General features: G+C 38.9%; 1 protein-coding gene across 1 annotated transcript in view; it reads left to right on the top strand.

Annotated features, from left to right (window-relative positions):
* Positions 1–25291, top strand: part of LOC126272182 (uncharacterized) — a 1390907-nt gene that overhangs the window by 1354019 nt on the left and 11597 nt on the right. The window contains 1 exon segment of the mRNA XM_049974835.1: positions 4504–4639. Within this exon segment, the coding sequence (XP_049830792.1) occupies positions 4504–4639 (136 nt within the window).

Here is a 25291-nt window from a genome sequence, read left to right as displayed (position 1 = left end):
CTGATAACTGGGTTCATACTGTCAAGTTCTTCATAGGTTTGACACAATTTTGTAATCTATGAGTGATGCAAAGAGTCTCTAAAGAGACTGCTAACACTATGCTTGTGTTCCTCTTCTGATATTTGTACCAGGTGGGATTGAGGGAGGTCATTGAAAAAGTTGAAAGAAGGGCAGCTTGTTTTGTATTATCACAAAATAGGGGAGAGAATGTCATGCATATGACATGCAAATTGGGCTGGCAGTCATTAAAACAAAGGTATTTTTTGCTGCGGCTGCATCTTTTCACAAAACCTCAATCACCAACTTTCTCCTCTGAATGTAAGAAATATTTTGTTGATGCCAGCCTATATAGGGAAAATGATCATTGTAATAAAATAAGAGAAACTGGAGCTTACACAAAGAGATTTAAGTGTTCATTTTTTTTGCTCGCTGTCCAAGAGTGGAATGGTAGAGAAATAACATGAAGGTGCCTGAATGAGATTTTCACTCTGCAGCGGAGTGTGCGCTGATATGAAACTTTCTGGCAGATTAAAACTGTGTGCCTGACCAAGACTTGAACTTGGGACCTTTGCCTTTCGCGGGCAAGTGCTCTACAATCTGAGCTACCGAAGCACGACTCACGCCCGGTACTCGGTAGGAGACGGATACTGGCAGAAGTAAAGCTTTGAGTACAGGGCGTGAGTTGTGCTTCGGTAGCTCAGATGGTAGAGCACTTGCCCGCGAAAGGCAAAGGTCCCGAGTTCGAGTCTCGGTTGGGCACACAGTTTTAATCTGCCAGGAAGTTTCATATCAGCGCACACTCCGCTGCAGAGTGAAAATCTCATTCTGGAAACATCCCCCAGGCTGTGGCTAAGCCATGTCTCTGCAATATCCTTTCTTTCAGGAGTGCTAGTTCTAAAGGTTCGCAGGAGAGTTTCTGTAAAGTTTGGAAGGTAGGAGACGGATACTGGCAGATGAGATACAAATCTCACTTAAAAGATTGGAGAACGTCACGAGTGGCATTTGCCGTGTGGGTCCAGGCGTTGTCATGAATCAGCAAGATCTTTGAGCCCAACTTTCCCCTGCGCTTGTTTTGTATTGCTCTTCTGAGGTTGTGCAGAGTTTGGCAATATCTTTGAGAGTTTATTGTAGTGCCTCTTTCCAGGAAATCCACAAAAATCACACCTTTTCTGTCCCAAAAGACAGTCGCCCTCACCTTCCTTGCTGACATTGTCTGCATGCATTTCTTGGGTTTTTGGGGGAATTTGTGTACCCCCGCTGCATTGACTGCAATTTTGTCTTGCAGTTCACATGCTTAACCCATGTTTCATCACCAGTAACAATGCGATCGAGTAATGAGACGCCATCTTTCTCGTAAGTGTCCAAAATCATTAACGCTGCAGCCATTCACTGATTTTTGTGAATCTCTGTCAAGATTTTTGGTATCCATCTTGCACAGAACTTGTGGTAACCAACCTTTTTGGTAATGATTTCATGCAACAAACTTTGTGAAATTTGTTAAAAACTCATAGAGAGTTCCATTATTGTGAAATTACACTTTTGACGGGCGGCGGCATTGACTTTTTCAACAAGTTCGGCAGTCACTATGCTGGGTCTTCCACTTTGCTCTTCGTCATGAATGTTAGTTCGGCCATTTTTAAATTTTATGACCCATTGATGCACTCCACCTTCAGTGTTTATGTTGTCCCCATACACTTCACAAAACTGCTGATAGATTTCTATCGGTGTACAGTTTTTTGCAGTCAGAAACCTTATTACAGCATGCGCTTCACACTTCGCGGCATTTTCAATTAACGCTGACATTTCAAACAGTCACAGTAACTCAACGGAGTACAGCAAGAACCTCTCACTAGCACGGCAGGTTGCTGACTGAGCGGTGGAATGCCATGACACCAAGATGGCCACGCTAGCCCCACCCCTAACGGACACAAATGAAAACGTGATGTACTTTGCGGACAGCCCTTGTATATGATAAAAGGTATGGATTCTCATAAGTAATCCATTATTACTCAAGATCACAAAAACTGTCTTATCATTATAGTAACTGGTTTCTGCTAAACCAGCTAGCCATCTTTAGAGTTGAAGTTTCATAGAAAATTGCATGTGAGGGAGAGCAGTGTGACACAACCTGTCATTATGACAAAGTTTACACAAAGTGAGAACATACCAAATATGACAAACACTGTTGTGTCTAATCACCAGGCCAGTAGGAGACACTCTGACAACAATAAATTATGTACTTATGCTTAACAGTATTCATGGGCCAACCTTTTTGTACATGTACAGCTCAATGAATGCTAAAAAAATATGACCTAAAATATACATATCTACTAGGATGCAGTGTGTCACTATATCATTGCAAGGTCGAAACCATATAATTCTTACCCAAATATGTGAGAGCATTGTCACATTGTACAGTAACATTGTATTAACCAGCATCCACATATGAAAAGAGCTTATGACAACTGGTGGACAAATTTATCCCTGTCACATAACACCAATGCAAAACAGAGTAAAATGAAAATGCCCATGTCAGAGCAGGCAGAACACTGATTGATGTTAGGTGCTGGTGGAAATTTAAGAAAAACCATGTGCCACCAGGAGGCATTGCAGTTATAATATATTAACTAAAGCAGATAAATAACTGTAGAAACTATTATGTGACATAGGTATACAAAATGTAATAATAATAATAATAATAATAATAATAATAACTGTAACTAAACAAGTAGAAAAGTCCCAGATAACAACAAAGTGGTAAAATGCCCCTAGAGGGCATAAAATTTTGATGTAGTGTAGTTCAGAATAATGTATCCAACCTCAAGCATTTAAGTATGCAATAAAAAAGAATATAAAAATGTAAGGAAGTGAGGACTGAACTTAAGACCCATTTGCTTTATCATCATAATTTCCCATTTGTTTTATCATCAGAATTTAAGATGATGTCATAGGTGGTGCAGAAACATGGAATAGACCGCATACCAGCATTCATAAGAACGATGTTCACATAGTGAGTATTATGTAGTTCAAAGGCACTTGTAAAATTTGTGTATCTTTTAAAAATGACTCATAGTACGTAGCCTACCTGAATTACAAGCCTTCACAGTATTCCATTCACCATTATACATATGAGGAATCAGTCCAGGGCATTCCACATCCCCTAAACTATACTCAAAAGTCCCTCCTGATGTTTCATTGCCCACAGTTGGCAATGAAACATCAGGAGGAAGAATTTCTACTGTTCGACCATAGCCTCTTGTCCCAGAAGTTTTAATTAATGAAGACACTAGCAATGAAAGCCTACATGTTATGATAATGGAGAAGGGCGATGGGTTAATGGAACATATCTGAAATGCTTTCATTTAACAGGTGACATCATTCTTCTTGCCTCTAGTGCAGATAAACTTTAAACAATGAATGAAAAGAATTAATAGAATAAGATTGGCCACAAAATCAATTATAATAAAATTAGACCAAATAGGGTATTCCAAATGAAGCTTTTATGTGGATGAAACAAGAACTTTACAATTAGTATACAAGGTGTACCACCAGGAACGGTCAGTATTCATTCAAAGAAAAAAGTCTAGTTAACACAGGCTCTAAAATGCATACCGTAAGAGTTATGAGCACTTATTTACCTCTGGTACTGTGAAACACTCTTTTCTACTGCTTATAGATCTTAAGGTTTGCATTTTAGAGCTCAAGTTTAGTAGACAGTTTTTTCTTGTTTTTGTCTATATTACCTCCTCCCAAAATATGGGAAGCAAAGAGCTTGCGGTAGAAGACATTTGTTTCACAAATACTGAAAGTGACGTAGTAATCGCATCTCTTAATGTGTGCATTTTAGAACCTATGTTTACAGGACTTTTTTTGCTTGAAATAATGACTCCTGCCATATCCCTGAATGTTGACCATTCCTCCAGGGACACCCTGTACTTTACCAATTCTGACTTAGCGTAATAAAACATAAACTAAGTGTGAGAAAACCTTCCAAAAACTGGGGCAGGTTAGCAGGAAATGGAAAACTGCCAGGAAATTACTAAGTGAATTCAGGAACTGACAGCAGTAAAAGAAATTATTACAATTGTATTGAAAATGAAATGGAAGCAAGTAGGAGATTAGCCAGGTGAATGGATACTAGGTGAGCCAAGGAAAGGTTTTTCTAAAAACAAGAAAAGATCAAACAGGTAGATAATATTAGGAAACATGGAGGAGCAATGGGGATGACTAAGCTTAAGGCCATACTGCATTGAGAAGACAGACGAAGCACAAGAAATAGTTGCGCTACCGACGAAGATAATGATTGACCATATTGGTCACTTAACAGTGTAAACATTAGCACTGTTTTAATGTGTATGTTAATATTTCACAGTTGTTGATTGCATTGGATCAAAGTCTGCAGAAATGTACCTTATAGTGTTCTAGATATTATCTCTGTAGTGTTCTTAAATTTGAATAAAAGTATATGTCATATTATAGACTTGCTTTGTTTTTGTCCAACAGGGATGGACGAAGCAGATGTGGTGTTTATTGTGCAGCAAATGCTTGTATAGAACAGGTTATACAGCATGGAGAAGTAGACATTTTCCAGGCTGTCAAGACTGTTCGTAGGCATCGTCCTCAATTAGTAGAAAATATGGTAAGGACATGACAATGTATGGTCTGTTGAAACACTTTAAGACTTTGTGAACCAGAATTGGTTGACAGCATTTGATTTAAGCTTACTGGTTTGACTTCGGTATTAAAACTTGCAACCTGTCATCTACAGTATCACTCAAAAGTATTTTGTAGTTAAACTAGTAGTTTGATATGTATGTTTATCTATACACAAAATCCACACAAACTGGTTGTCAGACAGAAGATTGCTTGACCTTGCCATAAACCGTGTTTTCAAGGGATTTGTAAGTATTTTGTAAAATGGGAAGAGTGCAACAAACCTAATTACATGAAGCAGGTCTAATTCTAATACTTTTATTTACTTTCAGCTATGCCTTAAAGTAAACAATATCCAGTAGATTTCAGACAAGGTGTCTTAGGAGCACTGAGTCAAGGCCAAACTCAGTCCTTTATCGCAAAGGCATTTGTCATCTCACAACAGCTTGTGAGTGTCTGTGTCTGGCTTCAGAAAAAAATTGTGATGATAGAGAACAATGCACAAATTAAACTGTAAAATCAGAAACACCTTCAGCAGCCCTTTGATGAACGCATTGTTGAAAAAGAGGTCTGTGCATCCCAGTTTCTGGATGCTGGCTCCTATTCAGACTACTACACATGAGGTTGGATTCTTCCTACATGTTAGTCAGGGGACCTGAAGATGGCTTAGTGAAACACTGAAACTGGTCACATAAATAAATTGCATTTGAAATGTAAATGGCTGAAAGCCAAGAAGGAGATAGTGTCATCTCATACCTGACCCCAAAAAAACAGCCCAGGCAATATATGATAATCTGCAGGTAAAACACAGGTTGAAGGTCCATATTTCAGGAGCTAAACATTACTTAGCAGCTATAGATCTGAATGGCAGGCAAACTTCTCAAAAACTTATGATAGTGCAAAAAATAAGAAGGCCGCACTGTAGATTGCTAAGAAGTGCACATTGTGAACTACTGAAGACTGGTCAAAAATTTTATGAAGTGATGAAAGCAAGTTTAATCTCTTCTCCCCAGATAGGATCCAGCAGGTTTGATAGCCAACAAACTAAAGTAATGACAGAAAGTGCCAAATACCCACCATGGAGCATGGAGGAGGAAGTTCCGTAGTGTAGGTCTGTTTCTTACAAAACATCGAAATTTGTGGGGTAAGGTACAGTCTAAAGTGTGAGGAAACATTAACAGACCACATGATATGTCACAGAAGATAAAACATGCCTAATAATTGGCAGTTCTGGCTTGAAAGCAATCCAAAGCATACTTATGGCCATGTGAAGACAGTTCTGAAGCAGCACAAACTGATGGTATTTGAATGGCAAAGCCAAAGTCCATGCTTAAACCTCATAGAACAGTTAGGAGTGAACTGGATAGACTTGTTCACCAACAATACTGCACCTGCAAGGAGACTTTCTGCAGGGAATGTGTCAGCAGTGGAAGAAGATTCCTGAGGCACGATTGGCCAAACTCGTGGACTCTGTGCCATTCAGGTGTGCTGCAGTAATGCACAGAAAGGGCTGTGCAGCCAAGTATTGAGCGAAGAATATCATTGGTCAAGACTTCATTACTGTTTTACTTCTGTCTGGTTTAAACAAAATACTTTTGAGCCTATGTAATTTGTTGATTGTGTTTTATTATTAATGCAAAGATTAGAATTGTATAAGAAGGGTGAGAAAATTAAACACACATTACAAAGATTTAGTAAATAAGATCTTAGAATTAAATTTTCTTCTAAAGAATTCGTTTTCTGAATTTATTATCTGCACAAAATTGAATTATCAACTTCTTTTCATTCAGTCATGATCTGAGGCCATTCGTGATAATCTTAAATGCACTGAGAATATCATGCATAAAGTTAGGTAGAATACCTCTGCATGCCATCTCAGTATCAAGCAATGACACAGTGGTGTGGCACAAGCTTTTTTCATCATTGTGTAATCACATTTAAACCTAGAAGTATTGTAACTATAAAAATCAAACTTTTATCCACCATTCAGGGTCGCTTGCTACGTGATTTTATATATTTTTCTTGGAAATTCCAGTTAAATGGCTATCACCAATATTATGAATCAGTTGACCATATATTTATTAACACCCTGTACAATGTTCCAGTGACTGGAAAAGTAAAAACACAACTGGAGCAAAGCGATACCCCGTGAATCCAGAGGGATGGACATGTCCATGTCCTGGAGGGGGAAGGCACAGAATTTCATGTCCATAATTGTACTGCATGGAAGTTAAAGGTATATAATAAAATTCTGATGATGACTGACTGAGTGAGAATAAGCATTTTTTGCTGTCCATAATAATAAAAATATTTTAGTTACGTTACCCAAGAAAATTGACTTATCTGAAGTCATAGACGAAGAAGAATTTACTTATAAGTCTCACCCTTCATTGAGATCATAAGGATGGTTGACAAAGCTCAGAGCATGCCACTGGTGGTGGTAGTTGAATATTGTTGGAGTAATAAGCTGAAACGCTCATCTATTAATCAATGGAAAGTCCAGGTTGCTACTTGCTATAAAGGTGACACACTGAGTTGCAGACAGGGATGCCAAAAAGTATGTTACATATAAGCTTTCGGCAAAAGCTTTCTTTAGAAAAGAAATACACTCACACATTGACCCAAGCAAGCACACCTCATATTCCCAAGATTGCAATCTCCAGCAACACTGGCCAGAATGCAACGAAAACTTGTTGAATGGTAGCATCAGTCTAGAGAGGGCATGGAGAAGGGAGAAAGGGATAGCAGAGTATGGATGAGGGAAGAACAATTAACACTTTTGAATTTTGGGCTCCATAAGGTTCCCTTTCTGTGCAGCGACCGTGGGGTATAAAATTATAAAGAATGTAGCAACCAGTAACGTAAACATAATTTATTTATCTTGTTACAAATAGATTACAACTGATATCACTCATTGGTGCATTTTTCTAACCAATACATGCCATAAGTAGGAGTACTGTCCTTGACTTCTTGACAGAAATCTGCCAAGGACAGTACTTCTACTTATGGCATGTATTGGTTAGAAAAATGCACCGGTGATGACTGATATCAGTCAAAATCGATTTGCAACAAGATAAATAAATTATGTTTCCGCGACTGGTAGCTACATTCTTTATAATTTTAAGAAATTACACACACTAGTGGAGATTGCAGGGAATAGAGTTGGCAAACTGAGGCTGCCAGGTGCAGAGTTGGGTGACTGTGGGGAAGGTTGTTTGATTGGTTTGTGGTGTAAAGGGACCAAACTGCAGGGCCATCAGTACCTTGTGGTGGAGGGAGAGGCAAGGAAACATGGATATGGAAAGGAGAGGAGTAGAAAAAGGGAAATGACTGATGGGTGCGTTAGATGATAGCATCAGACAATTAAGGTGAGGGGAGGCAAATAGTGAGGAGGTAACAGGATAGAGGGTGCAGAAACAGTTGCATAGAGTGTGTTGGGCAGAAGGTACAAGAGCTGACTGTAAAATGAGGCTGGGATTATTGCAGGAGCAAAAAATGTATTTTAAGGGTAACTCCTATCTGCTTGTCTCTGGAAAGCTGATGGTGGAGGTGAGGATGCAGATGGCTTGGGTTTTGAAGCAGAATTTGAAATCAAGCACATTGTGTTGTAGTATTGCCCACTTTGCTCTTGACCGTTCTTCCCGGCGGACAGAAACTGAGAAATGATTACAGCAGAGCTGGTATATAACATGGCTGCTTACACAGGTTACCTGACCTTTGATGGGGTAAGAAAAGCTTGTGAATGGACTAGAATATGAAGTGCTGGGTGGGTGGATTGGACAGGTCTTGCACTGGGTTTCCACAAGGATGTGATCACTGTGGCAAGGGGATGGGATTGGAAGTGGCATAGGGATGGATTAGGATGTTTTGAAGACTGAATGGGCAATGGAACTCCACTTTAAGAGGGGTGGGGAGGATCTTGGATAGAATACACCTAATTTCAGGCAGAGATGACAGTTAATCATTAATCATGCCTGGAAATGAGGGAAATCCTTCCCAAGATCCTTCCTGCCTTTCCTGAAGTTATCGACCACTCAGCATATACAATATCCTAGTTTATCCCTATGCCACTCCCAGTCCCAACCCCTTACCACTGTGATCATATTCCTGTGGAAGAGCAAGGTGCAAGACCTGCCAATCCATCCACCCAGCACTTCCTGTTCCAGTACTGTCACAAGCTTCTTTTACCCCATCAGAGGCCACACCAGCTGTGAAAACAGACATGTCATAAACCAGCTCTGCTGCAATCATTGCTCAGCATTTTATATTGATATGTCTACCAACCAGCTGTCTGCCAGGAAGAAGGGCCTATGACATAACATGCTTGATTTCAAAGGCTTCTTCACAATCCAAGCCATCTGCATCCTCCTTTCCACCATCTGCTTTCCTGAGCTGTGCATATGGGAGTTACCATTAAAATACATTTTTCAATCCTGAAATTGCCCCCCCCCCCCCCCTCAACCTATCATCCCGGCACCTTCCACCCAACTGTTTCTGCCCCCTCTGACCTCTCCCTTCCTCCTGATTCACATCCCCTCACTCTTATTATAGACTGTTCTCTGCCAGCGCACACACCGGTCTTTTCTGCTTCTCTAATCTTGTTCTCCCACTCCTCTTTTTCACCCCCCCTCCCCCAATCTTTCTCCCACAGCTTCCTGACATTGTATCTAGTGGCCTTGTTCTGCCATCTCTAGTCCCTGCACATTGTGCCGGGCTGCACTGATTCCTCTTCTCCCACCTGTACCCTGCTATCCCTTCCCCTTCCCCTTCCCCTTCCCCTCCCCACTTCAGATTATCTCTCCCATTTGATGCATTTCAAGTTGCTTTCCGGTCAGAGCAGCCAGAGATAGCAGTCATGTGCTTTTTTTTGCATGTGTGTGTGCATGTGTGTGTGTGTGTGTGTGTGTGTGTGTGTGTGTGTGTGTGTGTGTTTTCTTCTTTTGCAGAAGGTTTTGGTTGACAGCTTAGTTTATAACAATCTTTTCGTTGTGCTTCCCTGCAACTCTCAGTGAGTCACCTGTACAATGAGTGATGATCAACCCTTTTCATAATTGTTGATATTCCAACCTAGACTTTCAGTTGTTTGATTAAACAACTATGTCAACTCATTACTCCAATAAGGTTCGACCACCATCAGTGACACACTCTGTGCTTTGTCAACACTCAGTTTTGTGCCTGCCTCACTTCTGGTCACTGGAAGTTCATATTAGGGGTTAACAAATATACGGGAAACTCCTGGAAATGGGCAGAGGACTTGAAAGGAAGCAAAAATGTTCATATATACATAAAGTCAATGTGGTTTCTTTTTCTCACATATTTTTTTTAAATGTTTGCTTCATATGTGTGTTCTTGTTTTCAGATTTCCATCTTGGTTCTACAGATATTTTTGTTTCTTGATGCATAAATGGTCTCTAACACAAGCACCTAAATGACACTTCATAGAATGTCTTACTCGCTCCCATATTCCAGGCATCTGCTAAAATCCTTCTTGAAAACGTTGGCGAAGAATGGCAATATTCGTAATAGGTCTTCAGTGCAGTGTGTCCTTTAAATCGCCCCAAAAATAAAAATCCTGTGATTAGATGATGGATCATGCCAAGACGTTGCTGTCTCAGGAATTATCCATTTGTTAGGGACATGCTGATTTAAAATTGTGGTTGTATGCGGAGCAAAATGAGATGGTGCCGTATTGTGAACCACTCATTCCGTAGTGCAACATCTCCCGCAAAACATTTAGTGTTCCATTAAAAATTCACTGTGTAATGCTCCAGTCAGTGATCCGAGGGGAAGAAAAGGAGGGTCAATTACTTTGTCTCCAATTGTGCTATCTGATACATTAATGCTGAACTATTGTTGATGTCTTGTTTCCAGAATTCCAAAAGGATTCTCATCCATCCATACTGGGGTGTAGCATTGCACACCCCATACATGTCACACAACTTTGTGTGTGTGTGTGTGTGTGTGTGTGTGTGTGTGTGTGTGTGTGTGTGTGTGTGTCAGCTTGATTTACGATAACTCTTCTGCACTATAACGGCAAAATTTCCACTGTACTCTTATTTTTACAATGGCAGATGATGCAGATTGCTCATGAGTTGCATCTCACAGCAGATTGTAATGTGAATATACATGTTTTGACATTCAATAGCAGAATGACAAAATGACAGATCTCAAGTATGATTTTCAACTGTTTAGTCATTTACTGGTACATTCTTACCAGTGTCCCCTTCCTGTGTGACTTGCAAGGTACCACCAAGCTACAATTCCAAAGCATAAGCAAGCCTACCAAGCAGGTGGAGATGTGCAGTCACTGTCATGCCTTGTCAATGTCCATAGCTGGAGGCTTTCACACCCCATCTTCATCTAAACATAGTCTGTTTCGCAAAAGTGTGCACAATGGGTTTCCTCACCCTTAAAGACTACCTAAACTACATTTTTCAGTTGCCACAAACATCTTTGGTCAACCTAAGAGGATGGAAGTGTAACTTATTATTCCATAGAATCCCATGTTACATTGCAGATCCCTTCACTGAGATGACAGATGTCATGTAATGCAATTTAGTTAACTAACAGCTCATAACATTAAAAAATGTACTCTTTCAATAACAGTAGGTTTTTGCTTCATTTCGCTTAACATTATTTCCAGTCCTTTAAGTCCCTTTAGAGAGCATCCAATCTTCATACATAATTCAGCTTGTTTATACAAAGAATAGAATTACACATAATATACTTTGTTCAAAATATTTGTGTTGCCATACTCTTTCATTCAGTACATTCTGAAGTGCAGTAAATGATTTTTCCATTTTTGGTTTTATTGGTATTGGTCCCTTTCTGTGAGATTGGTATGTAAATTCCTGCCCCTCCCCCCTCCCCCTCCCCCTCCCCATTCCATGTAGAGTATAAGAAATAACTGAACTGTTTAATCAGGTTGTATCATAACTGCCTTTCTCTTTCACCCATAAATTATTTCGTATGAGAGCATAAGTTACACCAGTTTATTTTTTAAAAAATGTTTAGTTTTAGATTTAACATAAGGAATCAGTGCTGAAATTTTCATTTACACCACTTTCTAAAAGTTCATTTCTCAGATCTGTGGTAAGTCAAACTTGTGCCGAAATGTGTATGCAAAGAATCATCAGTGCCCTATTTTGGAGAACACCCTGACACTGGCTAAGTCACTCTACAGCATATTCTCTCTGTAAGAGCTGTGGTTACACCTTGTTTTGTGGGTAGCTACTACACAAATACCTTATTATCTCTTCAATGTTATTGTCCCTCTACTCACCCCTCCACAAAAATGTGGTGTAGGTCATTCATTCTGTGGATCCACCTGACCTAGGCATTGACCATTCATTCCAAGGGTCCACCTACCTTTTACCTCTCCAGTACCACACAAAATTGGATACACCCTATCTTAAATCTTGTAACAACATACACGGCTTCTAACCCTTACCTGTAAACTCTCCAATGACAAAGTGTCCCCATAATGTATTAACTCTATCCAGTCACTCCAGTATGTATTTCCTGACTCCTCCTTTTATAACTTCTACTTGTGCTTCTTGCTGTGTTATAAATTAGCTTTCCATAAATACTATTTGTTTATTAATTGTTCACCCAGGGTCTACCTGCAACTGGTGGATTATATGATTTATCTTCTTTTATTATCAAAGCAATCACATTCTGGCCACACCAAAAACCACGCTAAGGTTTAATTTGCAATAAGCGATAATATACTCTAGTCTTCATTTCTTTACACAAGTTCTTGCACTTCATATTATTATATTCTCAAGTTCTGTTGAAAATAATCCTGAATTTTCTCTTAAAAGATAAGACACATTTACTTAATACCTAGTCAATCCCTCAACTGTATTACCAGAGGTGTAATACATTACTTTAGTCTTTTTACTGGTTTTTCAAATCATTTATCACTAGCACTCCCTCTTAAAAGATAACTTAAGTGTTCTATATTACTTTCATTCCTCATGTTTTGGAAACCTCATTAGTGCTCTTTCTCCAGAGATAATAACATGCTCAGCTACAGCAGCCATCATTTGCTTGCCAAACTATCTCGTGTTTTTTCACTTACATGTTAGCGTGTGATACTACCCATCACTTAAGGAATAGTCTCAATTCCCATCCAATCCCCCATTTTTTGTGATATGGCTAACCTGTATTTCCATAAAACAGATTGTCTATGTCAGTTTACTGCATTATTGTTTCATTGGTGAATGTGTGTTATTGCTCCAAGCTATTATGTATTAGTAGGTTGTAATTACCATGACATTCTGTGTGGAAACGAAGTGTTTCAGCAATAGAAACATGTGAATGTGGAAGGAGGAACAATACATTACATACTCATGTCAGAAAATTAAGAAAAATGAAAACTAAGGATGGGTTTGTTAGGATCAAACAAAGAAAGAAGATACATCCCCAAAGACGAATTCTCACTGATGGGTTCTTCATCAAGACACTGGAGGATGTAGTGTGGTCGGCATTACCCTACACAATGGTCTTACGTTTGTTTCAGCCATACAGGCTCCAAAAATTGATGCTAACATACCCCTGTGCTATTTATTTATTTATCTATTGTATCCCAGACCACTTTTACAAAATCTTTAAGGTTACAGTAAAGAGAAAACATGAACCAATACAATACACGGCAGTGAGAGAAGTGAAGATCAAATAAATTAAAATACAAAAACATAGAAAACATTGTCCATTTAAAAGAGATTCTGTCTGGAATTACAATCTTTATATCCCATGAGAAACTTAGTACATTGCAGCCTGTCATTTTCTGTTACTAGGTCCTGTAGCATGCAAGGTTCATCCAATTTCCTGCAGACTAGTAGGTGTTATGGTCTTGCAGTTCTCCAGATTCACAGAGCTCATCTGTTCTAATATAGCCCCATTTCTTCAAGTGTACTTTGTATCATGATACATCCATTCTTAATCTATTCAAAGCTTTCCACATTGTGTATGAAAGTTTGAAGCCAGCTGTAGGTTCTACCCTGGAGCTATTTCCTGGTCTTCCTGGCTTGTCTGTAGAGACCTCTTTCTTAATTTAAGTTTTTTTTTTTTTTTTTTTTTTTTTTTTTTTTTTTTTTTTTTTTTGGGGGGGGGGGGGGGGGGTTCCAGACATTGGATATCAGGGTTCTGTTTCTTGTTTTTGTTTCTCAATTTCTGCAGTTTTTCTCCTTCTGATGTCTGGAGGGGCTTTGCCCATAAGTTGGTACAGCTGGTTTGTGGGAGTTGGGTGGAGGCAGTTTGTTATGATGCATCCTGTCTCATTCAGAACTATATGCACTTGTTTTGGATGAGTCGATTTTTATCATACAGGTACTGTGTTCTCTGCTGTGGAGAAACATAATGCTAGAGCTGACTTACGGAGAACTGTGGATTGTCTCCCCATCTACTATTTGTAAGCTTGTGGGTGACATTATTCCTGACACTCACTTTCATCTTTGTGTTCAAAAAGTGATCCCTGAAGGTGAGAGCATGGTCAAGTTTGACTCCAAGATATTCTGGTGTGTCGCAATGAGAGAGGTGCTGTCCCCTCCGTGTTTAGTTGAGTTTTCCCCTGACCTCTCTACTGTGCTAGTGAAAAGCACAGACTTGGGTTTTTGCTGGGTTTGGCTTGAGATTGTTATTCTCATAGTAGTCAGCTACATTCTCAAGCACTGTCCTCAGTTTTCTTTCCACCTCTTCAAATGTTATGCCCTGAGCAATGATTACTATATCATCTGTGTAGATGAAGGAGCGAGCATCGCATCTGTACTAATCAACTGGTTACTGGAGTAGACGTTGCACATCAGTGGGGGAAGGACACTACCTTGGGGTAGTCCATTTTTCTGAGTCCGCTGTTAGCTCCTCTTTGTCTGCAGCAGGCACTGTTTGAATTGCGCCAGTTGATAATCCTTTGTGGGTTATACATTTTTGACATTAACTTATTATGGTTAATGATGTCGATAAAAACTGTACCTGTGATTTGTTTCCATTTGTAGCCATCTACTATCTGCTATGTGAGGTTCAAAATTTGTCCACAGCATGATCTACCTGGGTGGAACCCTGCTTGATCTTTAATAATATTCTGGTCTACATGTGTGGAGATGACGTTGAGGATCATTCTTTCAAGGACTTAATGGAGCTGGCAGAGGAGGGAAATAGGTCAAAATTTTTTAGGATCTGTGGGGCTCTCTCCAAGTTTTGGTATAGCTACTATCTTTGTCTTCTGGCAGATCTTGGGGCTTTTCATTTCAAGGACCTATTTGTTCATCATAGCTAATAACCACCGTCGGTAGCAGGTTTGAACATTTTTATTTGCTCTGGGCATAGATCATCTAGTCCAGCAGCAGCAGCAGCTTTACTATTCTTCATTAGAGAGATGTAGTCTTCCAATTCTTCCAGGGTAATGGTAGTGCCTAGATCAGCGATCGTCAAACTGCAGCCCGAATCAAGTATTCGTGTGGTCCACGATTCTCAGCCATATTTGATAACAATATGCATCTGACAACTAACAGCTGAAACCAAAATGCCAACTAATGTTAATAGCTGTAGTTTTCCTTCTTAATAACAAAAAAATACTTATACAGCCAATACGATTTTAAGATGTGCTTAATTTTAATTGATGTTGATGAATTCGTCCATGAGCTAAGTAAAGTTGGCCACTTTCCTCAGGAGTATAGGGGTCAAGTAGTGCGACCACTGCTTTGTTGCAGTGGGAAACGTATTTTTTGTCTTCCAGTACCGACAACTCAAGTGTGCGAGCATCTTGTAGCGATCAGAGTCTGTGTTATTAATTTTGAGACACAAGTAACATGGATTTGTGAATGTTATAGAGACAGTCATCTTCAAATGTGATACTTGTTTGCAGCAAGGAACATTACATTAAAGATCTTATCATACACTGCAATGAGTAGAAGAAAACTGACAGTCAGATCATATTTCATATTCTCTTGTATTGAATAATGCTTTAGAACATAAGTACTGATACTTTTATTAACCAATTAACCATCCATTCACACAGGCAACACAAGACTTAGTTACACAAAGCTGTGCTACGAGTTTGGGGTCACCGAGGGTGCAACAATCTGAAATAGAGAACAGTTCACATGAAGTGGTCTGAATGATGCTTACTTTTAACAATCACTACATGGGGGCCAGCTGACAACTTATCACACCCTTACCACAACTAGTCTACTGAACAATTGCAACATACCAATTTGTATAGCTTACCAATTAATAATAAAATTGGTACATATGTGTCCCAATGTGTCGTCCCTCAGTGTTAATACTCACTCTTGAGCAAAATGCTTTGACAACCACTAGCCTAGATGGTCTTCTTATTGAGTGACTCTCTAAAGCTTCTTTCTTGTGTGTTTGCTGTTGTTTTTGCCATTTAGTAGGAGCTGATGTGCTATTTGGTGCGACCTTACATAGATTCAGAGTGTTAGCTGATGGGTTATTATTGACGTTTCTAAGAAATTGCCAGTTCTTTTGGCTATTCAGTTCCATATCTAGATTTGTGATTAAGTTACACCATTTTGCTCTTCTTGAGTCTAATATGGCCTGTAGGAGTTGTTGTCCCACCACACTTGTTTCTTCTGAAAATGGGTTTCTTTCAAAAAGCTGTAGGTAATGTTCCAGGAGAACCTTCAAGTTTCACATTTTTTTTGGGGGATCATGTCTAGGTTCTGCACCTCTTTGTCAAGTTCTTCAGTGAATTTGTCCCACTAGGAACATTTAAAATTAAAGTGCCTTTTGAATTAGGTGGTTGCTTGTTTAACAACTGCTTCTACCAGACATATTATGGCTCAATGTTGTGTATGTGGGAGGGATTCTCCCACATCCTTCCTGGTTTGCTGTGCAATGTGTTCACTGATGAAGATGTTATCAGGATAGTATCTGTGGTTTTACCTGCTGCTGTTAAAGGAAGACGAAAGTTTGGTATTTTGAATTAATTTCAGTCCAGTTGAGTCTGCCCAGCTTTCAAGGTCCCCTCTGCTTTTGTCTGTGTGCCTGTATTCTCAGGCAGAGCTATGGCAGTTGAAATCACCCGTTACTAATTTTTTTGGTTGCAACTCAAAGTTTGACAGTTCATTGAAACTGAACTCGCTTTTCAGTGGATTTGTACTGGATTGTATCTCTACAGTCAACATTTCGATGTCTTCTTGAGATGTTAGTTCTACACATATAATGTCTAATTCAGTTTTGGCAAAACTTTGCTGCCGTATTACCTATGTGGTCTTTCAATTACTAATTCCATTCCTTGGATCTTTGGTCTTATATTGTCGGGACCACTGTGGGTCTCTTGAACTATTAAGAGATCACAGTTGTGTCTTTTTACGTTTCAGTGAGTAATACCTCCTCCTCATATTAGAGCCCTTCACTGTTCAAGGACATCATCAAAGTTTACTTTCATAAAAGCTGTTTGGTGGTGTCTCGATGTTGAAAGAATTTGCCATTAAGCAAAAACCTAATGTTGCCCAGGGTACACCCAGTCACTGTCATGATCTTCGAGGAGGCTCCTTTCGTAAGGTTAGCATGAAAGTATGGAGTGGCAACACATTTGTAATTCATTCAGCTGTCTTCCTTACAAGTTAGTCATTCTGTTGCCACTCTCTCTGCCATCCTCCATGATAATGCATCATAGTGTACAATAATATGTCACGTATATGCCTATCCTGTGTCATTGTATACCATAATAGTTACGGGATGGGTTGTGTTCATATGAGAGTTGTCCACTAAGCAAGTTTAACTATTTTATTTTAAAAAATACACACAGTTTATGATGTTGAAATAATTTTATTGACATTGTACAGTGCTTCTGTTACTTTTCTATATAGTTGCCATTTATTCCCTAGCATTTTTGGTAATGTGACACAAGTTTTTCAAATCAGTGTTGCACGAGGTCAGGTCCTGTATTATATCCTGTACCTGTAACCAGCTGTTCATTGTTGATGTGACTTCATCATCAGTGTTGATGTGCTTACTTCCAAGATGACCTTTGAGCTTGGGGAACATGTGAAAATCACTTCAGGCCACATTCGGTGAATATGGAGAATGTAGGAACACTTTTGTTGGATCTTCTGAGCTCTACCTGGGTCATGAAGGAAGATAACTTTGTGAATCAAAAATTCATGACATTTTCTTGTGATGAATGCTTGTGTACTCCACAAGATGAGCACAGATCCTGACCTGGTACAACACTGGTTTGGAAAAACTTGTGTCACAGCACAAATATGCTTGAAAAGACATAGCAACTATGTAGAAAAGTAGCAGAAATATTGTATAATGTCAATAAAATTATTTCAACATGATTAACTGTGTGTAATGTTTTATTGGATGCCCTTCATATTTCCTTATCCATTTCTTATATCAATGAGAGAACTATTTTAAGTCTTTCTGTAGTGGGACAGTGACTAGTCTAACATTGTGGAAGATAGATTTAGGTTAAAGAGCACAGGATGGAAAGAGTAGAAGAAACTGCTCAAGAGAAAATGAAATGTGAAATACTGAAACAGTTATCTCGGATACATGGTGGCTGTCAATCTGCAGAATCTTCAAAGGTCACAGATTCCTCTGGGGATTTGAATTTCCATAATATGGCAGTAATAAATAAGCATTTCCCTTGATCCATTCTAGTTTCTACAAGAAACAAAGCTTTAAAAAAATAGCTTGTCTCCTTCTGTATATTTCAATTATAATAATACAGTGTAATCAGTACACTCCAGGCACTTTTAAGTCTATATGAGGGCCATTAATACTTCCATCTTCCTAGTCCAAAGAAGCATACAACTTCAACAGTGATAGTTATATGCTCGTTCGTATTTAAACAACATTACTAGTCATCTTAAATATTTAATTTATTTCAGACACAGCACCACTAATGTGTCTGTTACATTATCTCTTTTGTTGACTTGGGTTGCTCTGGGCAAGGTCATATCTTCTTCTATTATTCTCTTCAAAATTAGTGACAAATGTTTGTTATCATGAACTTTTTCTTCTTTTAGCACCTCTAACTCACATCCTGCACTGCAAAATGATGTGTATCAATGTTGGTTGGTTATGATGTGATGCACTCCATACACAATCTGTCATCTGATTGCATGTGTGTTAACTTTACCTTCCTAATAATTTTCAGTTGCTGTTCTCAAAGTTAACTGCTGTAGTAGACTTGTTATACTGTGCCACGACACCATGCCGTGTGACTGCTTTTCCTTTGCAGTTGGGGTGGGTGCTGAAAAAGAGCTCTGATATATTTAAGCTACTGAAATGATGTAATTAGTTTGCAAAAATGCTTCTCTGTGATAACTGCAACATTTCCACTTTTATGGTGACAGGTGATGCAAATTGCTCATAAGTTGCAACTCATAATAGAGCATATCATGTATGTGTAAGATGCTCTGACATTCGATAGCGAAGTGACAGAATGACAGTTCTCCAGTATGATCTTCAACTGTTTGGTAATTTACACTCTTGTCAGCATCCCCTTTTCTCTGAGACACCCAAGGCTCTCCCAAACCTTAATGCCAAAGCATAAGTGAGCTGCCCTAGCAGATGGAGACATGCAGTTACATTGTCGATGTCTAGAGCTGATGGATTTTGTACCCCATGTGTGTATAATATGTTAAACAAAAGTGCATGTAGTGGAATCCCCACATAAAACTATCTATACTACACTTTCAGTTTACACAAACCTCTTTCATGGTCTTAAGGGGATACAAGTGTAACATGTTATTCCGTAGAATCCCCTATTACACCACAATACATGACTGTTTTGAAAATTCTACGGTCTGTTCCTGGTAAACTTTGGTTCATCAGTGAATGGTATATCAAACAGAAGGTGTTGATGCCGAGCACACATCTCCAGTAACCAAGTAGAGAAAGCTTCTCTGGACTGAAAATCTGTCTCAGTAATGCCTTGCACTCTTTTAAGGTGGTATGGATAAAGGGGTTGCAACCTATGACACTTTCCACACTTTCACAAGACTCGCATTCTGAGTTTCTGTTATTTCTCTATTACTGCTGCCATTACTGTCCTCAGTATCATGAAGTACTTGGTCTTCTAAATCAGCTGTTCTAAAACTGTTTGGTCTTCCACTATGAAATGGCCTTTTCTCAAAGTTAATAAGAGGAGAATTAAACTTGGTAAAGGCAGAGGGATATGGGAAGATTTCAATTACATTACACCATGGTCAGACAGAGATTCTAAAATCAGGTATTGCATTGTGAGGCATACTCAGGAGCAGATACAGATTCAAATCACAATTTAATGATGATGAAGAGTAGGCTGAAGTTTGAGACCAGTTGGGAAAAATCAGTGTGCAAAGAAATGGAATACAGAAATATTAAGTTATGAAGAACAGATATGCTTGAAGTTCTCTGAGACTGTAGATATCATGATAATGAACAGCTCAGTAAGTAGTTCAGTTGAAGAGGAAGGACACTCTAAAAAGGGAAGACACAGAAACTGGAAAGAAAAACATAGGTACAAAGAAGGGAATTGAAAAGAAACCATGGGTAACAGAAGAAATACTTCCGTTTATTGATAAATAAAAGAAGGAAGTATAAAAATTTGCAGGGAAATTCAGGAATACAGAAATATAAATCACTTAGAAATGTAATAAATGGGAAATGCAGAGAAGCGAAGGTGAAATAGCTACCTGAAAAATATGGAGAAATCCAAAAAATGATTGTCAGGACTGACTAACCATACAGAAAAGTCAAAACAACCTTAAGTGAAATTAAAAGAATGGGTGGTAACATTAAGAGTGTAATGGGAATTCCACTGTTAAGTGCAGAAGAAAGAGTGGATAGGTGGAAAGAGTATATTGAAGGCCTCTATAAGGGGAGGAAAGGTAAAGGCACCAGAAAGGTAGTTCTGACATTGTAGTTTATAATGGTAATAAGACTGAAGAAAAATCAAGACACGTTCATTGGATTTATCAGCCTGCAAAAAAGCATTTGACAATGTCAAATGGTGCAAGATGTTTGACATTCTGAGAAAAATAAGGGTACACTATAGGAAAAGATGGGTAATAGACAATATGTACAAGAAACAAGAGGGAACAGTAGGAGTGAAAGATAAAGAATGAAGTGCTTGAATTTGAAAAGGCGTAAGACAGGGATGTAGTCTTTCACCCCTATTGTTCAATCTATACATTGGAGAAGCAATGATGGAAACTGAAGAAAGTTTCAAGCAGAATTAAAATTCAAGGTGAAAGGATATCAATGATGACATTGATATCCTCAGTGAAAGTGAAGAAGAATTACAGAATCTGTTGAATGGAATGAACAGCCTGATGTGTACAGATGTAGCATTTCACCTACTTTGCTTTATTTCTTCATTTGTTGTCCTTGGTGTCGACATACTGTGTTGCTACACAATTGTTTAACTTTCGATAAGCCTCACTAATAGTTTGCAGGCAAACCTCCACATACTGCTACTATAGTTTACTATTGAACATCTATGAGCAGTAAAAACATAACCACAAAGTTAACCATTCTTGAAGAATATAAAGATACGATTGAAGCAGACACTGTCACTGTTTTTACACATGGCCTAATTGTTTAACACTTATTCCACAGTTAAGTTGAAGTGTTGTTGTTGTACTAACCAAAAATTGTGACCAATATTCGGGCCCTTATACATGATCACAAAATAGGTACTGAAACTACACATTGTGTCTTTTTAACATTTTTTTCTATTACAAGGGTTAAGCTGAATTATTTATTTAAATCATGAAATTAACAAATATAGTTACACAAACAATATTTTTGACCAAACTGTTAATTACTGTAGAATTAATTAAGAGCTGGATTTGGTAACATGTTTTTGAATAGAACCAAATAGAGCCTTTAAGATTACTGTTAGTTGTTCGTCCCAATGTTTATAATTAATACAGAATTTATATTTGTTTGTAAGTCAACAATAGAATTTAAGTTATGAAACAATTACTGATTTTGCCCTATAATAAAAGATACTAACTAGTAATAGTCAAAATAAATTAGAAAACCAATTACATACATAAAACTAAGCACAAAATTAAATCGGTGTTAAACTCTTTAGAACTGAGGGTCAACTTTTCTCTTTTATAAAATTCAAGTTACACTCATGTATGTTTATGTTAATTAGTTAAAATGGGAAAAAAATTAAGTGGGCAGATGGCAAGACAAGAGGGGTAGTAAAAATGTCCCAGGGTGGGGTTGGGTTGTTTGGGGGAGGAGACCAAACAGTGAGGTTATCGGTCTCATTGGATTAGGGCGCTATGGGGAAGGAAGTCGCCTGTGCCCATTTGAAGGAACCGTCCCAGTATTTGTCTGGAATGATTTAAGGAAATCATGGAAAAGCTAAATCAGGATGGCCGGATGTGGGATTGAACCATCATCCTCCCGAATGCGAGTCCGGTGTGCTAAGCACTGCGCCACCTTGCTCGGTATATCCCAGCGTGCATTGTGACACAGAGTATGGATTAAATGATGTCTAACTGACAACCTCAGCTGCCGACAGGTGCTTTTGATATACCTCGATGTGGACAGCTGAAAATGTGTGCCCTGACTGGGACTCGAACCCGGGATCTCCTGCTTACATGGCAGACCCTCTATCCATCTGAGCCACCGAGGACACAGATGAATAGCGCGACTGCAGGGACTTATCCCTTGCACGCCTCCCGTGAGACTCACATTCCCAACTGTCCACAATTCTACATATGTATTGTACCTTATAGACATTTGCCCACCCACTCATTACTCGTGCACACTTTGCCGAATCCCGTAAGAGTTTGGGCAACCTGTGCGCATTTGCACAGATGAAGGTCAATGGCTGGGTAGCCTTGAACTATATATACGAAGACAGTAACTTGTTCTCGAAAGAACAGTTACTGTTAATGACGATGCAGCTTACTGTTACTGTCTTTGTATATATAGTTAAAGGCTACCCAGCCATTGACCTTCGTCTGTGCGAATGTTACTGTTACTCTTTTCTTATGTTGTCCTTGCTTCATCCATCATAAGTTATTTTGCTTCCAAGCTAACAGAATCCCTTTACTTCATTGACATTTTGATCTTATGTTTTTCACTAAACTTATTTCTGCCACTCCCCATTGCTTCTATCTTTCATACTCTCAATCCATATTCACTGCTCAGTAGACTATAAATTCCATTCATTATGTCCCGCTGTAAGTCTTGATCACGGTCACCCAGTGTAGCAATGTGATCAACAAATCTTCTCCTTCATATTGTCCCCCTGAAGTTTAGTCCTACTACTGAACCTACCTTTTATTTCTTGTGGAAAAATATGGAAATGTGTCGTAAGGTCCTATGGCACCAAACTGCTGAGGTCATCCGTTCGTAAGCTATCAAACTATTTAATCTAACTTAAACTAACTTACGCTAAGGACAAAACACACACACACACACACACACACACACACAGCAAGGACTCGAACCTCCAATTGGAGGAGCTGCGCAGACCGTGACAAGAAGTATCAGACCACACGGCTACCCCACGCGGCTTTTATTTCTTGTCACTACTGCTTTGATATATAGATTGAAGAGTGCATGAGGGGGAGGAGCTGCATCCGTGTCACATAGCCTTTTTAATCTAAGCATTTCATTGTTTTGTCTTCAATTCTTATTGTTCCTTCTTGGTTACTATGCATCAAGTATATTACCTGCCTTTCCTAATAGCTTATTTTTCTAGATTTTGAACGTCTTGTGCCGTTTTACAGTGTCAGGTGCTTTTCCTAATTCTGCAAATTCTAGTAAGCAGTCTCAATTTTCCTGAAGTCTTGCTTCCATTATCAAGTGTTAACATCAGAACTCCCTCTCTTTTACCTTTCCAAATGTCAAACTGATCATCATCTAAGAGATCCTCAATTTTCTTTTCCATTTTTCTGTGTGTTATTCTTACTAGTAACTTGGATGCATGAGCTTTTAAATTTATTGTGTGATAGTTCTTGAACTTATCTGCCTTTGCTATCTTTGGAATTCCATAATGATATTTTTCTGAAAGTTTAAAAACATATCTCTAGTCTCATACATTCTACATACCAACTTAAATAATCGTTTGGTTGCCATTTCCCTGAATGATTTAAAAATATCAAGGGAATGTTTGTCTATACCTACTTTGAATGCAAGTTTCCCCAGAGCATTGACAAACTCCAATTTTAATGTTTGTTCCCCATGTCTTCCAAGTAGGTTTCCATTTCTTCTTCTATCAGCAGATAGTTCTTCCCCACCTAGAGGGCTTCAATGTATTTTTTTCCATTTGTTCACAACTCCTATGAATTTGAGAGTGTAAATCCACAAGCAAATCCACTTGATGGCATTGCTTTTAAATTCACCAAAGGTTGTTCGACTTTTCTATATGTCGAGTCATCCCTTCCAATGACCATTTCTCTTTTGATTTCTTGATATTTTTCCTGCAGTCATTTTGTCTTAGCTTCATTGCTCTTCTCATTTATTACATCCCTAAGAGACTGGTCTTGCGGTTAAGGTGCTCAGTCCGGAACCGCGTGATTGCTACGGTCGCAGGTTCGAATCCTGCCTCGGGCATGGATGTGCGTGATGTCCTTAGGTTAGTTAGGTTTAAGTAGTTCTAAGTTCTAGGGGACTGATGACCATAGATGTTAAGTCCCATAGTGCTCAGAGCCATTTGAACCATTTGAACCTAAGAGACTTATATAGCTGCACTCCTATCTTTTTCTTAGCATTTTTATATATCTCTTCCTTTCCCCAATAAACTGAAGTATTTCATTTGCTAGCCAAGGTTTGTTGTCTTCCTTGTACTTTTTTGGGCAGCTTCTGTGATTGCCTCTTTTAGAGAAGTCCACTCCTTTTCAACTGAACTTCCTATTGTGGTATTCATTATCGCACAATCTATACAACATTACTTCCAAGTTCTTCAGTATCCACTTCTTTGCATGTTGATTCTTCATGATGACTGTCTTAAGCTTCACCCCACCCTTCATTACTAAACTATGGTCTGAGTTTAAATCTGCTTTGAGTGTGCCTTACAATCCAGTATTGATATTGAATTCTCTTGTCTGTTCCTATGATGACCAATAATGTCATCAATTATGGTTGTAGTGTGTGTGGAATCACTGATATTGGACTGTGGATTATCGTAAATGTGTCACCTGGTTGCATGAATTGCATTTCTTCCTACATCATTCAGTGGTTGTGCCCAAATATACCATCAACAGGCCAGTGGCTGTTCAAAATATGCAATGAATCACAGATACATTCTGATACTGGTAGTATTACGAGAGAGGGACATTTATCTGGGCATTCATGGCATTTGTGGTAGTAATTGAAGTCACAGTGGTCGGCTGGTTCTAGACACTGCAGTCTGGAACCGCGCGACCGCTACGGTCGCAGGTTCGAATCCTGCTGCGGGTATGGATGTGTGTGATGTCCTTAGGTTACTTAGGTTTAAGTAGTTCTGATTTCTAGAGGACTGATGACCTCAGCAGTTAAGTCTCATAGTGCTCAGAGCCATTTGAACCATTTTGAAGTCACAGTGACAGCTATGGACTAGATGAATACTACTAAAGACCACCAGCAACCCTGCACACTTGATATGATTTGTCACTATCAAATGATCTTACACAAAGTCCAAAGAAATTCTAGTCATGTGTAA

Source organism: Schistocerca gregaria, chromosome 5, assembly GCF_023897955.1.
Source record: "Schistocerca gregaria isolate iqSchGreg1 chromosome 5, iqSchGreg1.2, whole genome shotgun sequence".
Classification (NCBI taxonomy): domain Eukaryota; kingdom Metazoa; phylum Arthropoda; class Insecta; order Orthoptera; family Acrididae; genus Schistocerca; species Schistocerca gregaria.
Note: the sequence above shows the minus strand (reverse complement) of the source record. Positions and strands in the feature narration are given on the sequence as shown.